The sequence below is a fragment of the Rhinolophus hipposideros genome, assembly GCF_964194185.1.
Source record: "Rhinolophus hipposideros genome assembly, chromosome: 2".
NCBI lineage: Eukaryota > Metazoa > Chordata > Mammalia > Chiroptera > Rhinolophidae > Rhinolophus > Rhinolophus hipposideros.
The window spans coordinates 100,319,327-100,336,230 of NC_138048.1; the positions used below are offsets into that span (position 1 = coordinate 100,319,327).

Below are 16,904 nucleotides of genomic sequence, written 5' to 3' on the forward strand. Positions count from 1 at the left end.
CTGGTCACAAGACCACCTGGGTCAGAGAGGGTTGGGGTCTTATAAATGGGAGTCGTTTTGTTTTGTTTTATTTTTTTCCTGCCTCTGTTAGTCTTAAAAAATATAGTCAGGCACATCTTAAGAAAACCAAAGATTTCTAAGGCACTCTCGTAAAATTCTGGTAGGAGTGTGAATTAGTATTACTTCTTTGGATAACAGTTTGGCAGTATGTATCAAAAGGCTTATTATTTGGAATACCCTTTCACAAAGCAATCTACTTCTAAGAATTCATATGGAAACTATCATGATTGTGTACAAATATTTAGCCCTAAGGAGGTTGCAATTATAGAACTGTTTATAATATTAAAAAACAGAAATCATCTGAATGTCTGCCAATAGGGCACTGTAAATAAAGCTGGTACATCCATAAAATGAAAACTATGTATCTCTTTAAAATGTTAAAATTTTCACAAGGATTTGAATAAACAGGAAAAAAGTACCACACAAAGTGATATGTACATGATTCCATTGAGGAAGGACATTTACACATAGAAAAGCGGCTAGAAGGATGTTTTTTTAAAAATTAACGTATTTTACTTGATGGTTGTATTTACCGGGAATTTTTAATTTTCCTAGTTTTGGCTTATCTGTGCTTTGCAAGTTTTTAGCTACAAGCATGTATTTATTTTGTAACAGAAAGAACAATAATAGATACGTTTTAAAACATCAGACTTCTGAAAATAATTTTATGATTCAGACTGTTGCTTCTTCCCAATGCAGCTAGCTTACCCAGAAATCATACATCCCACAATCAGATTTCTTGAGATTTAAGGATTTTTTTTCAATTGATAAATGTGCTCAGCTAAGAACCCCAAATAATAACAAGGCTCCTAAAGACAGCAAAAAAAGCTGCCATCAACACTGTACCTCAACAAAGCAATATAAAAATAAACAGGAAGAAAGTTCAAAGGATATATCTTTACTCCTAGATAAACTTTTCATGGCTCTTGGGGCCAAATTGAGTTATATAAAACAATAGTTCATTATTACATTTACAAAAAAAGTCACATTTCTGGAAAAAAATTGCCTCAGAGTCTCTCATATTCAAAAACGGTCTTCTGTCTAGATATGAATTTTATTTCACTTTTCAAGCAAGTTCATTTTGTGCTCCTTCAATTCGAAGCAATGCAAACTAACAAAATCGATAGGAAAAGAAAAATAAAATGCCTCTTCTCCATCAGCCAACAATAACCCCTGCTACCGTCTTGGCAATTCTCCTTCTAATCTTTTTTTCTTCTATACACAGGTTTGGAGCACATATATATATATATATATATATATATATATATATACACACACACACACACACACATATGTAATATAAACAACATATTATATATTAACTAACCTATTCTATATTATATAAACAACTTATATAATAATATATAATGTACCCCATATATACGTATCATATATATCACATATATATTAAATATATATAATAAATATATATTTATATATATAAATATATTTTATAATATATTTATAAATATATTTATTTATATATTTTATATATAAATTTATAAATATATATATTTATATATATAATAAATATATATATATATATAATAAACACCCTATCTCATAGGATTGTTGGGAACATTACATCAGTTAACATACAAATGCTGAGGACAGAAGCTGTCATAATGCTGGCTGTTTTCATAAGTGAACCGAATTTAGCAAGGTCTCTAAAATTCTCTCCTTTGTTCTTCAACCCTGTAATTCCTCCCAACCTGTGTTACTGACATTGCTCCCAAACTGATCTCCCTGCCTGCAGTTCCTTTTTTCTCCCCGGGTCTCCTGGACACTGGCCCTAGAAGACAGTTGCATCCGGCCATTTTTGTAGGTTCTCTCTTGCTTACAGAATGAAGTCCAATGAATTTAGCTAAGCATTCAAAGGCAATCTCAGTGTAGCTCCCATTTACTTTTCCAACTCATTCTCTATGGCTTCCCTGCCCACACCAGCTATTCCAGCTCATGGTCAGATCCCTGGATTCCTCTTACGTGCTTCTGACCCACTTGCCTTCATGTTTATACCTTCTCTCTTACCTGCCTTTACCCAATCCATGCTCTTTCTCCCATGACCAGGCCCCTCTCCTCCATAAAGCCTGTTTTGACCACTTCGGTTAGTCCAGAGCAATCTCTTCTACCTCTGACCCCAGCACCTCTTGTCTGGACCATTCACTGCTGACACTCACTCCCTGTTTCACATTATTAGACATCAGATCACACGAGTGGGTTTTGTCTCTCTAGCTCCATGACATGTCCTGTGAACGCAAGGTAGGCTTCTTCTGACGTGTTTTTCTTTTCTTTTTTTTAATTTTTCAGTTACATTTGACATTCAACATTATTTTATATTAATTTCAGGTTTATTGCATAGTAGTCAGACATTTATGTAATTTACAAAGTGATCCCCCCAATAACTGACTTGGTTTTCTGGCAGTACTTAGCACAGTGCCTCATCCTTCATGTAAGTTCAATTAATATTTACTAATTGTGGCAAGAAGACATATGAAGAAATGCTCAACCTCACTAACCATCAGAGAAATGCAAATAAAAACCACAATGAGATACCACCTCACTCCAGTCAAAATGGCTAACATCAATAAATCAACAAACAACAAATGCTGGCGCGGATGTGGAGAAAAGGGAACGCTAGTGCACTGTTGGTGGGATTGCAGATTAGTGCAGCCACTATGGAAAACAGTATGGAGGTATCTCAGGAATCTGAAAATGGAACTACCCTATGATCCAGTAATTCCACTCCTAGGCATCTACCCGGAGAAATCAAAAACTCCAATTCAAAAATCAGTATGCACTCCTATGTTTATTGCAGCACTTTACACAATAGCCAAGATATGGAAACAACCAAAATGCCCATCGGTAGATGACTGGATTAAGAAGCTGTGGTACATTTATACAATGGAGTATTATGCAGCCATAAAGAAGAAAGAAATCTTATCATTTGCAACAACATGGATGGATCTAGAGAACATTATGTTAAGTGAAATAAGTCAGAAAGAGAAAGACAAGTACCATATGATCTCACTTATATGCGGAATCTAAAGAAAAGAATATGTGAATGAACTAATCAGAGACAGAATATGTGAATGAACTAATCAGAGACAGTTCCAAGTCTTGGAAAAACCAAGAGTTGTTAGATGGGCGGGGGCAGGGGGGTGTTGGGGATAAGGGGAAAGGTGAAGGGATTAGGAAGCAGCTGGTAACCACAAGATGGCCTCAGGGTTTTCTGAAAATTAATTTGGGGAACTTATTCAATAACGTTGTAAAGATTTTGTTGGGTATCCGATGGACATGCGTCCTATTTGGGAGACCACCTCAGAGATAATGTGGATGCCTGATCATGGCATTGTACACCAGAAGCTAAACATTAATGAATGCCAACTATAATTTTATATATATAATGTGATGGCTGGGTGTGAGGTCGGAGGGATAATGGATGGGGGGAGGGGGGTTCACAGTGTGAGGGATATAAATGATGAACGTCTAAGTATTACCTTGTCTTGCACACCTGAAACTAATAAAAAAATAAAATAAAATAAAATAAAATAAATATTTACTAATTGTGAAGACATTGTGCCAGGGTGCTGAAAAACATGTCCTCATGTATATTAATTTCATTCACTCATTGATTCATGCATTCATTCATTCATTCATTCATCAGTTATTATTGGATTTCTACAGTGGGCCAGGCTGTGGGAATTAATGATGAACAAGATAGAAATCATCCCTGTCTTCATGGCACTTATGTTCATGCAGGGGAAATGGATTCTCAACATAAACAAGTAAATACAGTATTTTGAAGAGTGGTACAGGTCATAAAAGAAATTGGAATCTTCATTCAATGTTCTACATATTTTGCCTGCTCTGTATGCAGGGTCAGTTACAGAATTTGTAGGGCCTGGTGCAAAATGGAAATATAGGGCCCCTTGTTCAAAATACTTAAGAATTTCAAAATGGAGACAGCAGGGCATTTAATCCAGCTCAAGACCTTTCCAGCTCACTCCCTTGAAGCCAGCTCCCCTTATGTGTTACTGAGCCCATGTTGGGTGCTTTCATGAGATAGAAAATTATCAGAGGACCTATCTCCATGACATTTGAAATCCAGCCCAGTATATTACTTACAGAAAATAACAAGCTATGTGGTGGCCGTATATGGGATACCACATAAAATTTTCGATGCTGTTTCCTGCCTTTCAGACTGCTTGTCCTACTCAGCTTTGCAAGTATTGTCCAGGAGGTGCTACGGGAAGCAGAGATGCAAAATTCTTGTCAACAATCACCATTTTGGAAGCCCCTGTCCGCCAGGAGTGAAAAAATACCTCACCGTCGCCTATGCATGCGGTAAGAATAAACCCTCAACAAGCTGCTCAGAGACACTGCCTTCTCCGGAGGCGCTGACCACGTGACCAAAAGGAGCTGCCTGCAATAAGCCAAACAACTCTACTCCTGAAACTGGTGCCCGACCACATAGTCAAGAGCCCCTTCTCTAGCCTTTATTGTTGTTTATGACATTCACATCAGATAAGCAATAGAATTTTCTCTGGTCAAAATTTGTTTTAAAAGCCCTTTTCGCAATCAGATTGGCAGCACACAGGAAGAGTGCAGAAAGAACAAAGAAATGGGGTAAAATTGATGTCACTGAGAATAGTGATTTTAATCTGGGTTCTTAGGAGGCTCTAAAATTTATGGGTGTGTCTTGCAAGTTCACAGAAGTATTGTTTGGCTCCTACTTGTTCTTCTAGTCCTGCTTTTAGGCCCTAAATGACTAACTCTCTATGCTGCCAACAGCCATTTCATCTATAGTCAACAGATCAGATACTTACTCTCAAACAATGAAATATTACATGACAGCATGACTTTGTTTTCCTAGTGTCTTCCAAGAATAAGCTGAAATGCCTGGTTCTTTAGGTTCCAATTTTCCAAAACTACCTAAAAGGGAATCAACAGTTAAATATTCTCTGAGGGAAGGTGGATTTCTAGTTTATAATCCTGACACATGAACTCTTTGTTTTTTTGAAATTTCCTCATGGAAACCCCTTTCCACGCCAGATTTCCCTAGACATTTTTTTTTTTTTTTGGTAATAGCTTTATTGAGATATAATTCAGAGATCATACAATTCACCCATGAAGCATACAAACAGGTAGTTTTAGTATAGTCATAGAATTGTGCAACTGTCACCACAATTAATTTAAGACTATTCTCATTACCCTCAAAAGAAACCCTGCACCCTTTAGCAATCATCTCCCAATTCACCCCCCAACCCCAACCCAGGCAACCACCAACCTACTTCTGTCTTTAGGATTTGCCTCTTCTGGACATTTTATATTAATAGACTTGTACAGTGGGTGGTTCTTTGCAGGTGGCTTCCTGACCCAGCATGTGTAGCATGTGTCAGCCCTTCATTCCTTTTTATGGCCTAATAACATCCTGTTGCATCTCCCTAGCCATTTATATCCTGAGCTAAACATGTTATCTTCTGTGATAGCAAAGCTGTGGTAGGTACAATAAAGTGACTACATGAATGTATTCCCACAATAATAGCGCCCTAACATACATTCCAGGAAGCCCGATTTTATCAGCCCTCTCAGGCTTCATTCCGGCCCCAGTGCCCGGCATCAATGGGTAGCAGGGAGCCCCTTCTGGCTGAGGTTCCCCAAGAAGCCACGTGGATCAATCTGAAGTCCTCGTGGTAACTTCAGGCCTCTCCCGCTGAGTGTTGAAGGAGGAGCAGGACTTCAGCCTGTAAATAAGGTGAATTTCCTGCTGTGTCTTAAAGGATGCAGGGAGAGCCATTTCTGTGCTGTGACTTCTCTGAGTGAAGAGAAGGTGGATTTTAGGGCCTGAGGGTCATGAGTTCCAGTTCAAGCTTCTTCTCTCTTTCACTCATTCAGCACATTGCGGGCATGTTCTGTGTGTCAGGGGTTGTGCTGGGCACTAAGGATTCAACAGTTGTTTTTTCTTTTAAAAAAGGCATGGTCCTTGTTTCGTGGAATTATCAGTTGGGGAAGAGAGACAGACAGTAACTAGATAAACCCATGATTCCCCATTGTGATAAATGCTATTTTGGAAAAGGGCAGGTTACTGTGCAAGAGAATCAGGGTGCAGGGGCCCTCATGTAGCTTTGGGGAGGGGGTGACGGTTTGAGAAATCTTCCAGAGAGAACCTTACCCTGGGGTGAACTTACAGCTATGCTCCGATGGGGTGGGTGGGTGTGAGCTGGCAGCCGGTGGGCCGAGAGGGCGGGGGCAACTATGCAGAGGTGCTGCGTGGGAGAGAGGACTTGGGGAGGAGGAGGATGGCATGAGTTGGCACTGGAAATGTCCAGGGCCAGATCCTGCAGGGTCTCGGGAAGGGGTGTCAGTGGAGAGTTTTCAGTAGGGAAGTCATTCCATTGTAACAGTTGGACGCTTAAAAGACCCCTCTGGCTGGAGGGTGGAGAACGGGTTGGAGTGGGATGAAGTGGGAGACCAGTTAGCCACAATGGGCAATGAGGACTTACAGGAAAGTGGTGTTAGTAGATATGGTGAAAACCGGCTGGGTTTGAGAAATGTTTGGAAAGCAGAAACACGTTAGAGATGCTGAAGAGACCTGACCTGCCGGAAAGAATGGGGTCCAGAGAAGGTGAGAGGGATGGGATTGACCTTTGATAGGAGAGAAGGATGTTCCCTTGTCATCACAGGGGGACAAGGACTCTGGGAATGGATCAAGGGAGGACTTGCAGCTCTTCACATGGCCTCTGGCTTCTCCAAATAAGTATGAGATGAGGTCATCCGCTGTGAGGATTGGGGGAGGGGAGTGGAGTGTAAAGAGATGAGAGAAGGTATGAAGTAAGTGCCGTGGAGGCGGGAGGTTAGTGCTCAAAGTTCTTGGGGCCACGAGTCTGCCCGATGGTGTGTTTCCTTCCAGCAGGGCCCAGCTGCTCCAGGCCAGGCATGGAGAAGAGGGGTTCTCCAGGCTCACCGGGCAACGAGCAAGGAGGAAGCGAGTTGGGTGTTCCCAAGGGAGTGATCACAGTGGTGGATGGTGGAATCAAGGGGGAGAAAGAGGGAGGTGCAGACAGGAGGGGCTGCAAGGTGAAGGGCAGGTAGGAGTTCGTGGATGAGGTTGAAGAATTGCAGAGGGAGGCATCTGAGTGAATCCCCTTGAAGACCAGAGGCTGGGATGGTGGGGGTTTGCATTGTGGTTTCAGATGTGGGCCCACGGAGGAAAGGGGGGCCTGAGTGTGTCCTTTCCTTGTCTCTGTTCTCCCTTGTCCATCAGAGAGGTCCTCTAGGAGTTATTCCCGAGGGACAGGGTGATTCGCATTGTGAGGCAAGTTCTGTGTCCTCCCCTCCACCTTGCACCCGCTAAGTCACTTCTAGTCAACTTCTAAGTAGCTGACATTTTAAAAATATTTTCTTCCTGCCAGCTAGATCTTCAGTGTGAAAGCTGAATCATTCAAAAAATGATCTGCATGTTTTAGAGATCACAAAGTGGGCATGAAATGTTTTACATTTTCAAAAACCTCTCCCCACCCATGTGGAAGTTGACATGAAAATTCCAGAGGATGTCAAAAATTAATTTCTAAGTCAATGTGTCTTAGTTAGGACTCTTTGGATGTGAGGGAACCAATTTGAGCTGGGGTTGGGTGGGAGGTAGCCTGTTGCTCGAAGAGCAGTTTCAGAAGCCAGGACAGGAAAGCGAGGCCTCACCAGAAACGCCAAGGGGGTGGCAGTCATCGCTTGTGTGTCTCCTCTGCTTCTCACGGCACCTCTGCTTCCTTATTCTCTCTCTTTCTCGCTCACTCTCTCTGCAGACAGCCTTCCTGTGAGCCTGGGCGGGACGGCATACAGCCACCCCCACAGCACTGAGAGATTTTTATGTTACAGTTCTAACAATATGAAGACTTGCGGTCTGGCAATTTAAATTCCCAATTTCTAACAGAAAGTTATTTAATGGACCGGGCTGCAGTCAGGTAGCCCCCTCCTTTGATCAGCCCTGCACAGAGACCGCATGATGTGATTATGAATATGGCCACCAGAGAGGGACCCAGCCAGCCCCCCACCCAAGTCAAGACGCCCTTAGGTAAGGATCAGACCCCAATATGTGCATGTTCCAATACCCTGCTTCTAATCTCTGCATCCAACCAGGCATTGCTGTTCTCCCCAGCAATCCCGCTGTGCCAGCCGAGGGGACCCCAGGGACAGGTGACAAACGTCAAGCAGGTCCTGCCATGGGGACACTCATTTCTACAGAAACCCATGCCACCCATCTCCAAAATGACCTGCTGGGCTGAGCTGGGGGCCAGGGCTGCCTCACCAGGGCTTGTGCTTGTTGCACAGCCAGTCAGAATGTTCTGGAAGGGTGGGTGAGCATCTGTATGCCAGAAGGCCCCTGAACCACCCTGTGGCTGAACACACGGAGCCATGCAAAGGAGAAGGCAATGCTGGTGCCTTCTGGGCTTAATTCATGCCATACATGTTTATTGATTGCCAGCTATGCACCAGGCACTGAAGTGGGGGTAGGGAAGTGTCATTGAGCAATATGGCCATGCCCTCACAGCCCATGTGGTGAATCCCAGGCTCTGAAGGACGCTGGGGACTGGGACGACTTCCCAGGGGAGGTGGTACCCCAGGTGAGTGAGATGATGGCTGTGTCTCCACGGTGAAGGCCTGGAGGGGGAGGAGCAGGCAGAAGGACCAGCACCTGCAAAGGCTGGGAGGTGAGACCCAAGCAGGCCTGCAGGGGCCTTGGGGGATGACAGTTAAAGCTTGGCTTGGACCTAGGGCAATCGGAAGCCGATGAAGGATTTTCTCAAGCGATGTAATCAATTTCATTTTAAAAAGAGCACTCCTCCCTATTTTATAGAGCTGCATTTAATCGTGGCTCTCTAATCAAAGCGCTCAGCTTTTAGGCTGGGTGGAGAATGTCTGCATCTTTGTGTACCCTCAAGGGAATGATTCAGGCTGTGTGGCCTTTTGCTTTTCGAACTGTAGGCACTGCTGGCTGATGTCAAGCTGCTCAGAGGTCCCAGCACTTGGTCACTAATTGGGCTGGGAGACGCATCTCTTGAGTACTTTGCTTTAATGTGTAGCTAAAAGAGATCCTCTCCACTTTCCCTCCCAGAAGTACCATTTGGCCACACTTCTTGGACATGCTGGATTTTAGGCTTTCCTCCTAATAGGACAAGGAGACATGGTGAAATCGGCCAGCTCTCCCCGTCACCGCTGCAGGGAGGGCACCTCTCCATACCCACAACCATAGTCCAGGAGGGCCACCAAGGCAGAGGCCTGGGACTGGCACAGCTCCTCTCAGGAGATGAGTGAGGCAGACAGATAGTGCCAGGATTTGGGGACAGGAGGGATGGGGGTGCCAGGATTCGCAGGTGCTCATTCAGACTGGGCACCTGTGGAGAGGGAGGAACAGTTACACAGAGATCATTTTTGTCTCTGCTGTGAAGAAGTCTTTTGGGCCCTAAGGTCAGCCTGTGGAGGCTTCTTTCTTAAAATCTGTGCTGACTCAGGCTTGACACAGAAATTTTATTCAGGAATTAAAAAAATCATAATAAAAAATTCAAGGATGGGGGCCCTGTCCCAATTTAGAGACCATTCAAGTCCATTATAATCATCATCTCTGGTTTCACCTAAACAGACTCGATGGGAATGGCTGAGTGGGAATCACTTTGCTGTCTTTACAATCCTTTAAAATAATCCTTTATCCAGTTCCCAAAGGCTGAACGTCCCACGGACGGTACAGCACCATGGAAAGATCAAGGGCATGCATGAGAGAGACCAGGAGTTGCAGTTTTGCCTCAGAGGTGAACAGCACACCCCTGAGCCTCAGTTTCCCCATCTGCTGGAATGGGAATGATACACACCTTCACAGGGTACCTCTGAAGATGACACAAGATGCACTTTAAACACCAAGCCCAGGGTCTGGCACACGTTAGGAGCTCCATGAAGAGGGCTTTGCTAGTGTTTTCACAAATGTATCTAAAGTGGAGAGGAGTGGGTTTGAGGAGTGGTAATAAATCACACCCCAGGCCCCAGCTTCATTCTTAAAACAAAGTGATGCAAGAATCTGACAAGTATGTTGATACCTGTTGTCTTTTCAAAGGTCCTAAAAGATCCTCTTATCAGAGCCATTTTCACGTGGTAAATGAGCAAGATTCCAGACTGAGCCTATATCCCACGCAGGCAATTTAATCTCTTGAGTGTCCAGTTATTGTACAAAGCTCACCCTAAAATGCCCTTCCTCTCCGAGCAATTCCCCTTCCTCGAAATGTAAAGCCTCTGGCATCTGCAGAGAGCCAAGCACTCTTTGGCCATATCTTGAGAACAAGCCAAGAGATGGATGTGAGAAAGAAGTGCCACTCCTGGCAGGGAGGATTTACTCCTGCCGAGAAATCAGGGGCGTCCTTCTTGGGGCCCAGCAATGATCAAGAGGTGGTTTCATCAGAAAGTATTTTGTGGCAACACAGTTCAGTGACCTGGGGAATCAGCAGCAAGCACCGTGGTTAGCCAACGGCCGTTCCTCAGGGTTCTGGAGAGCTTCCGTCACCTCTGCCATCGTCACCGTGTTCCCCTGGAAAGTGATCCTCACCACTGATGGACACGAAAAAAATTCACAATTTAGGAAAGTTCTTTGGTTGTTGATCCTGGGACATCCCCAGAAGGATTTAGGTAAGCACTCTGAGAAAGGAAATGAGGTTTTCTTGCTGCTCAAGATGTCTTACTAGCTCTTTTTTCAAAAATCAGTGCAGTTGATCTTGCACCGTTTGTATTGGCTTCACTTCTGTTTCCTGTTGCCACTTTTCCCAGATACCAGCTGAGCTAAAGAACCAACAAAAATAAGCAATCTTCTGCAGCAAAAATATTTGGTTTCCTCTCCCTTCTCCCAGCTGGCCGCAGTGCTCCCGCCCTTCGGAATTCCTGCTTTGCCCTTCTGTTCAGCTGGTGCTGTTATCTTGTCCGCTTTGCCTGGGGGAGTCCTGAGATCCAGATGGTTTATTCTTAGGGTCAGTTCTGCAGAATCTTAACCACCTTCCAAAGGAGTCTGTTACACTGCCCTCCTCTCCTCATCTTCCTATCAGCCTCTTACAATACTCAGAGGATCATTCTAGAGGGTCTTAAAACTCTCTTCGGGCTTATTATGGAAGCAAGGACTTAAAGAGCTGTGACAAGAAGCAGAGTTGGTACTGGGACAGGTCAGTGACGGATTCTGAGTCGTTTACAGTCATTTTTGTTTCAGTTCATCTCAGGGAAGTTTATGTTCAGAGTTAATAACGCTGTTGATGTATAATTTGCATACCTTAAAACTCACCCATTTAAAGTAAAAACAATTTGATTTCTAGCAAATTCACAGAGCTGTGCACCTGCCACCACACCCCAGTTTTAAACCATTTCCATGATCCCCAAAAGCTCCCTCTTGCATATTTGCAGCCAGTGTCCACTCCGCTCCCCAATCTTAGGTAACCACTATTTATTTCGTGTCTCTATAAATTTACCTTTTCTGGATGTTTCGTATTAATGGAATCATACAATAGATAGGCGGTCTCTCGTCTCTGGCTTCCATCCCAGGGGATACTGTTTTTGAAGTTCACTCATGTTGTAGCGTGTACTAGTACTTCGTAGCTATACCATATTTTATTTATACTCTATTGTTGTTGTTTTTTTAAATACTGCAAAATAGGCCCCAAATTACCTTTCTGGTGTATTTGATGATCGTGCAGCTGCCGCTGGTGTATGTGTGAGTGTATCTGACAAAGTGTATGTTTGATGTACTGATTTGCAGATTGACTTTTTAACCTCATCTACATTGCACTCAAAATACACATTAAGTGTACAAAGTCTTTAAAGTATTTCTTTTTGGGTTTTAGTTCCCAAGAACATACTCACAGCGATTGATCCAGCTATTGCTAATCTGAAGCCTTCTCTGAAGCAGAAAGATGATGAATATGGTAATTTTTTGGCTTACTACTAGCATCTCTCTTTAAGTAAACAGCCCCATGTGACGGTAGTCGAGGGCACTTTCGTTCGAATGACAGGAGGTGTCAGGAGGTGCCGTGGCTAATAGCTGCAAATAGTGGCCAACATTTTGTTTTGTTTCTTAACTTATAGTTAAAAAAATAAGTCCTCTTTCCATTCCCCTCTTATTTCTTAAGAGAAAAATCAATTAGAAAGAGATCTGCTCAGAAATAAAGGTGGGGTTCCTGGATTCTAGGATGAGCTTGTTGGAAAGATGATCCATGACGATGAACCTGGGCGGGCCAGACCCAGCCTGGATCTGTGCGCCTGGTTCTCATGCCACCTTCTTCCTTAGGTTGTCACTGGACTTCTGTACATGGGGGGTATGTGTGAACATTTTGGTTTTCTTATCAAATCTAGAATGGAATTCAGACGGGTGGGGCTCCTGATAAAAACTACTGAGCCCCTGTTGAGCATCTCCAATGTGGAGCTTTGGGTGCTGAGAGTTTTCTTTTGTGTTACTGCTATTATATAGATGAGGTCTTTCCCCCCTAAGTATAAAAGTAAAATATGCCCGATGTGGAAAACATAGGAAAGCACCAAGAAATGGAACTCACCCCCATCTCAAAGCTTAGAGGTCACTATCGTCAGAGTTGTATGTTCTGGTTCTGTCACTCAGCTTTCTGTCAGGCTGTGTATCTCCACTGCTCCTTCTAGCAGGGCTCCTGCCCACATCTCATGATTTTCCTGGTCACCCTGGAGCACAGGCCCGAGAGCTCTGTGCCATCCTTCCGTGGAGGCTTCTGCCCTGTCTGACATCCCCAGGGCACCCCAGCACCCCAAGGCTGCCCCATCAGGAGCCCCCCAAATTCTATCACAGCAGTTTAACCAGGTATCGAGAACCAGACCTGCCCTGCATTTTGTTGTCATTTCCCTAAAAGGTAACCCATTACAACCCCCCTCCTCAATTCGAGGTGGGTCTTATCTATGGTCAACAGAGCAGAGAGCAGCTCTGTGGTTAAGTAAGACCTTATCAGACATGATGAATGTCATGCTTTGAGGATGGGAAGGTAAACTGGTGCCCTTCTGCAGTGAAGTGGCTCAGTGGCACCTGAAGTTGGAACCAACACGTTTTAGAATTGCTAAATCCCTTTTATCATTTCATATTTGCAAGCACTACTTACTAAATGCTCTTCCTGGGTTAGTCTTCCATAATTTAGTCAGGGGCTCATTAGTTTGATTTCTATGACTTATTTTTATGGCAGTATACTATGAACAACTGTGATTAATTGGTCTTGCATTTTTTTATGAAACAGGTATAAACTTTGACCCAAGCGGATCAAGGGTTCTGAGGAAAGATGGAGTTATCGTTAGCAACTCTCTGGCAGCATTTGCTTACATTAGAGGTAGGTCGATGCATCGAAGTGTCTTAGCATGCTAAGGGATATACTAAAGTCTTGCTAACAAATGCTCGGTTTAATCACAACCCTCAGATAGATAAAGAACAATGACTATCAGTTTGACATGGCAACTTGTAGTCTCCTGAGATCCGGAAACACAGAGGCCTGAATTCAGGTGCAGTTCCCACCAGGCCACCAACGAGAGAACCACATAGGAAGATAGCAAACAGAGAAAGTCACACTATTTAGGTGTCGGCCTCCATGGGTATTTCATGCTTTGAAAAGTAGGAACCTGAGGAATGCATTTCTCAGCTCTAAAATTTGGGAAGGGCATAGGATTAGTGAATTCCACCCTCGGCTGGAAGAAAATTGAGCCAACAGATCACTTAGTAAACAAAACCGGTCATACCCTGTGAAGACAGAGTGCCTTTCTGAGTCACCAGTGTGACTTCTCACAGATGCCAAGGGCTCCCTTGATAATCTTCCCTTCCAGGATCAATCAGACTCAGCCCTCCTTTAAGAGACCCAGAGCTGCTCACCCGGGAGGGAGTGGTACTTGCCATCTCTCCTCACCACCCTCTCTGCCCACTTTAGCAGAGACCATATTTTGGAATGTCAACTTTGCAAGTTTCAGCAATGCCCGCCTGACTGTTCAGGGAAGCCAAACCCTCTGAGGGTTTTTATAAAATACACGTTAATATAATGAATTACAGTATTACTGTTCAGGACCTGTGGGAGATGGGCTGTTTGGGGTGAGCCTTCCTCAGAGGAAAATAAAGGCTTAAGGAGCCATCTCCACAAAGGCGGTAGGACAGTCTTGGGATCCTCCACCATTCCATCCTCTTCCTCAGTCGTATTTCTCCTGAGTGTTTGTTGGTTTCCTGAGACTCTTCTCTTTTCTAACCACCCTCCCATTTCCATTTCTTGCTGTTACCAATTGTCAAAAATATCCCCATGCTTTCAAAGTCCCTGGATAACCCCTTGGAGGAAAGTCATCATGAAAACCCTCCAAACAGAGAATAACGATTAAAGAGGAGGCATGATGATACCATTCACTGTGCTGCGGCCATTATGGGCCTTGTCAGTTCCTCTCAACAACTGCCGCGGTCAGCTTGGGATGCTAAGACAGTCCGCAGACTGGGGGCTTAAACAACCAAAATTTATGTTTGCATTGTTCTGGAGCCTAGAAGTCCATAATCAAGGTGCTGGCAGATTTGGTGTCTGGTGAGAGCTTCTTCCCAGCTTATAGACAACTGCCTGCTTGCTGTGTCCTCACATGGCAGAAAGAGGGAGAGAGAGAGGCAAGGGGAGAGGGGGAGAAGGGGAGGGGGGAGGGGGAGAGGTGGAGAGAGGGAGAGGGAAAAGGAAGAAGGGGAAAAGGAGATGGGGAGAGAGGGAGAGGGGGAGAGAGAGAGAGGGATAGAGCTCTCTGGTGTCTCTTCTTAGAAGGATACTAATCCTATTAGATCTGAGCCCCACCTCATTTAACATTAATTACCTTGTTATAGATTCTCCAAATACAGCCACATTGGGGGTTAAGGCTTCAACACATAAATTTTGGGGGGACACAATTTAGTCCATAGCAAGAACCCTGAGAAAGGGGACTTTGATCCTTTATTCTGCACATAAGGAAACTGAGGGTCAGAGGAGTCGAGCCATTTGCCTGACCACAGCATGGACATCCGTAGGGCCAGGACTCAGACTCAGCAGATACAAGACCTGTGCTCTGGCTTCTCCAAACAAGGAGTATGACCTTCAGAATTTTGAGGGACAGAAACCTCATGACCTCAGGCACATTCATCTCAGCAAGCCACAACCAAGACGAAATTTCCCATCAAAAAGAAAGACGCTCCAGATCAAGATGGTAGAATAAACATTGTGCCTGCATCTTTTCATGAACACATAAATATTACAGTTAAATTACACAACAATCAACCTGGAGAACCATCTGAAGTCTAGCCAAACAGAAGTCCTATAAAATATAAAGAAGCCACGTTGAGACTGGTAGGAGGGGCAGAGACGCGAAATGGGACCCACACCTGTGTGTGGAGGATGAGAATCAGGAGGGATAGTTGAGCCATGGTGTTTCCCCACAGAGGAGCAAGGGACCCCAGCCCCCACCAGGCTCCCTAGCCAGGAGTATAGGTGCTGGAAAAAAGAGCACCCACAATATCCGGCTGTGAAAAACAATGGTTATTCTGACCATCTGCCTTTCCCGAAAGGCTGTGGAAAATGCAAACATCCTCTTAAATAGCCCAGGCACAGATTCACTCGCTCACAGGCACTCACCTTGGGCTCCAGCAGAGGGACGGTGACACGAGGTCATCAGAGGCATATGAGGAACAGACTGAGGTGTGTGGCTTGGAGGCCAGGGCTGGAGGAAAGTCCCATTTTTAGTGTGAGGAGTCTTCCACCTGTGCAGCCAGTAAGAGGTCACCATCTTTAGTGTGTTGAGCCCTCCCCCCATGCTTACAGACAAATCAGAATCTGGTGAGCTCTGAAGCTCCACCCTAATGACTCACTGGGACCCCGCCCCACCCAACTCCCCCAACGTTTGAGGCACTTTCCCTGAGAGTAGGCAGTTCCACCTGGATTGCCCTTTCTTGGAAACCTATCAGAGTTAACGGGTCCCAGGTGTGTGACAACTGGCCTGGGAGTGCTCTGAGACTTTTGCTGAGTAGCTCCAGGCTGAGCACTGGCACCAAACCGGAATCTACATTAACTTGGTGAACACAACTCTTCCCACTGTAGTGGCTCCCTGAGACTCTGCCTCATCCAACTTGCATACCACACAAGGCTTTATCAGCAGCTGAATTTTAAGGGAGCTGGCAGGTGGCAGCAGGACTCGGAGTGTCCTGGCTTTTTGGGGAGCTCTCCCAGGCCTGGATAACCATCCTCGGTTTACAGTGTGGCCTCTCCCATGTGCCTCCAGGTTTAGCACAGGCAACAAAAAAATGCAGATCACTTTGTAGCTCCTACCAGATAGTCCCCAGCTGAACACAGGCAGTGAGTGACCTGGGCCTGCACCAGAGCCCCTCCCAAGAGGCCCCAGAACCAACGTACTTGGAGGTTAGCTTCAGACCACAGCAGAGCACCACCCAATTAGCCCCCAAAGTGGCACACCCAAAGGGCAGTCTCGACAGGCACCAGAGCCTGCTGGGGTGAATCCCACTTGGTGGCATAAACCCCTGCACAGCAGCCTGTAAGCTGTGGGTGGGGCCAACACCCACAGCCAGTCAGCCTGAGGGTCAATCCCACACACTGACAGGCCAATAGCAATCAAGTGTCAACTATAACAGGAGGGCACACACAATCCACAGAAGGGACACTCCTAAACACCTGGAGAAGGTAACCAGGGAGACTGTGCCCGGGCCCCACAGGGCACCTACTACATAAGCCCACCCAGCCAAGACTGGGAGACATAGCATATCTACCTAACACTTAGAAACAAACACAGAAAGGCAGCCAAAATGGGGAAATAAAGAAATACATCCC

General features: G+C 44.8%; 1 protein-coding gene across 6 annotated transcripts in view; it reads left to right on the plus strand.

The window, feature by feature from the left end:
- Positions 1-16,904, plus strand: part of EVA1C (eva-1 homolog C) — a 71,702-nt gene that overhangs the window by 47,764 nt on the left and 7,034 nt on the right. For 4 of the 6 annotated variants that reach the window (XM_081025230.1, XM_081025229.1, XM_081025227.1 and 1 more), the window contains exons 5-7: positions 4,261-4,404; positions 11,922-12,002; positions 13,326-13,415. In XM_081025230.1, coding sequence (XP_080881356.1) covers positions 4,261-4,404; positions 11,922-12,002; positions 13,326-13,415 — 315 coding nt within the window. The remainder of the gene's footprint in view (positions 1-4,260; positions 4,405-11,921; positions 12,003-13,325; positions 13,416-16,904) is intronic. The other 2 variants (XM_081025232.1, XM_081025231.1) reach the window with 1 other exon arrangement.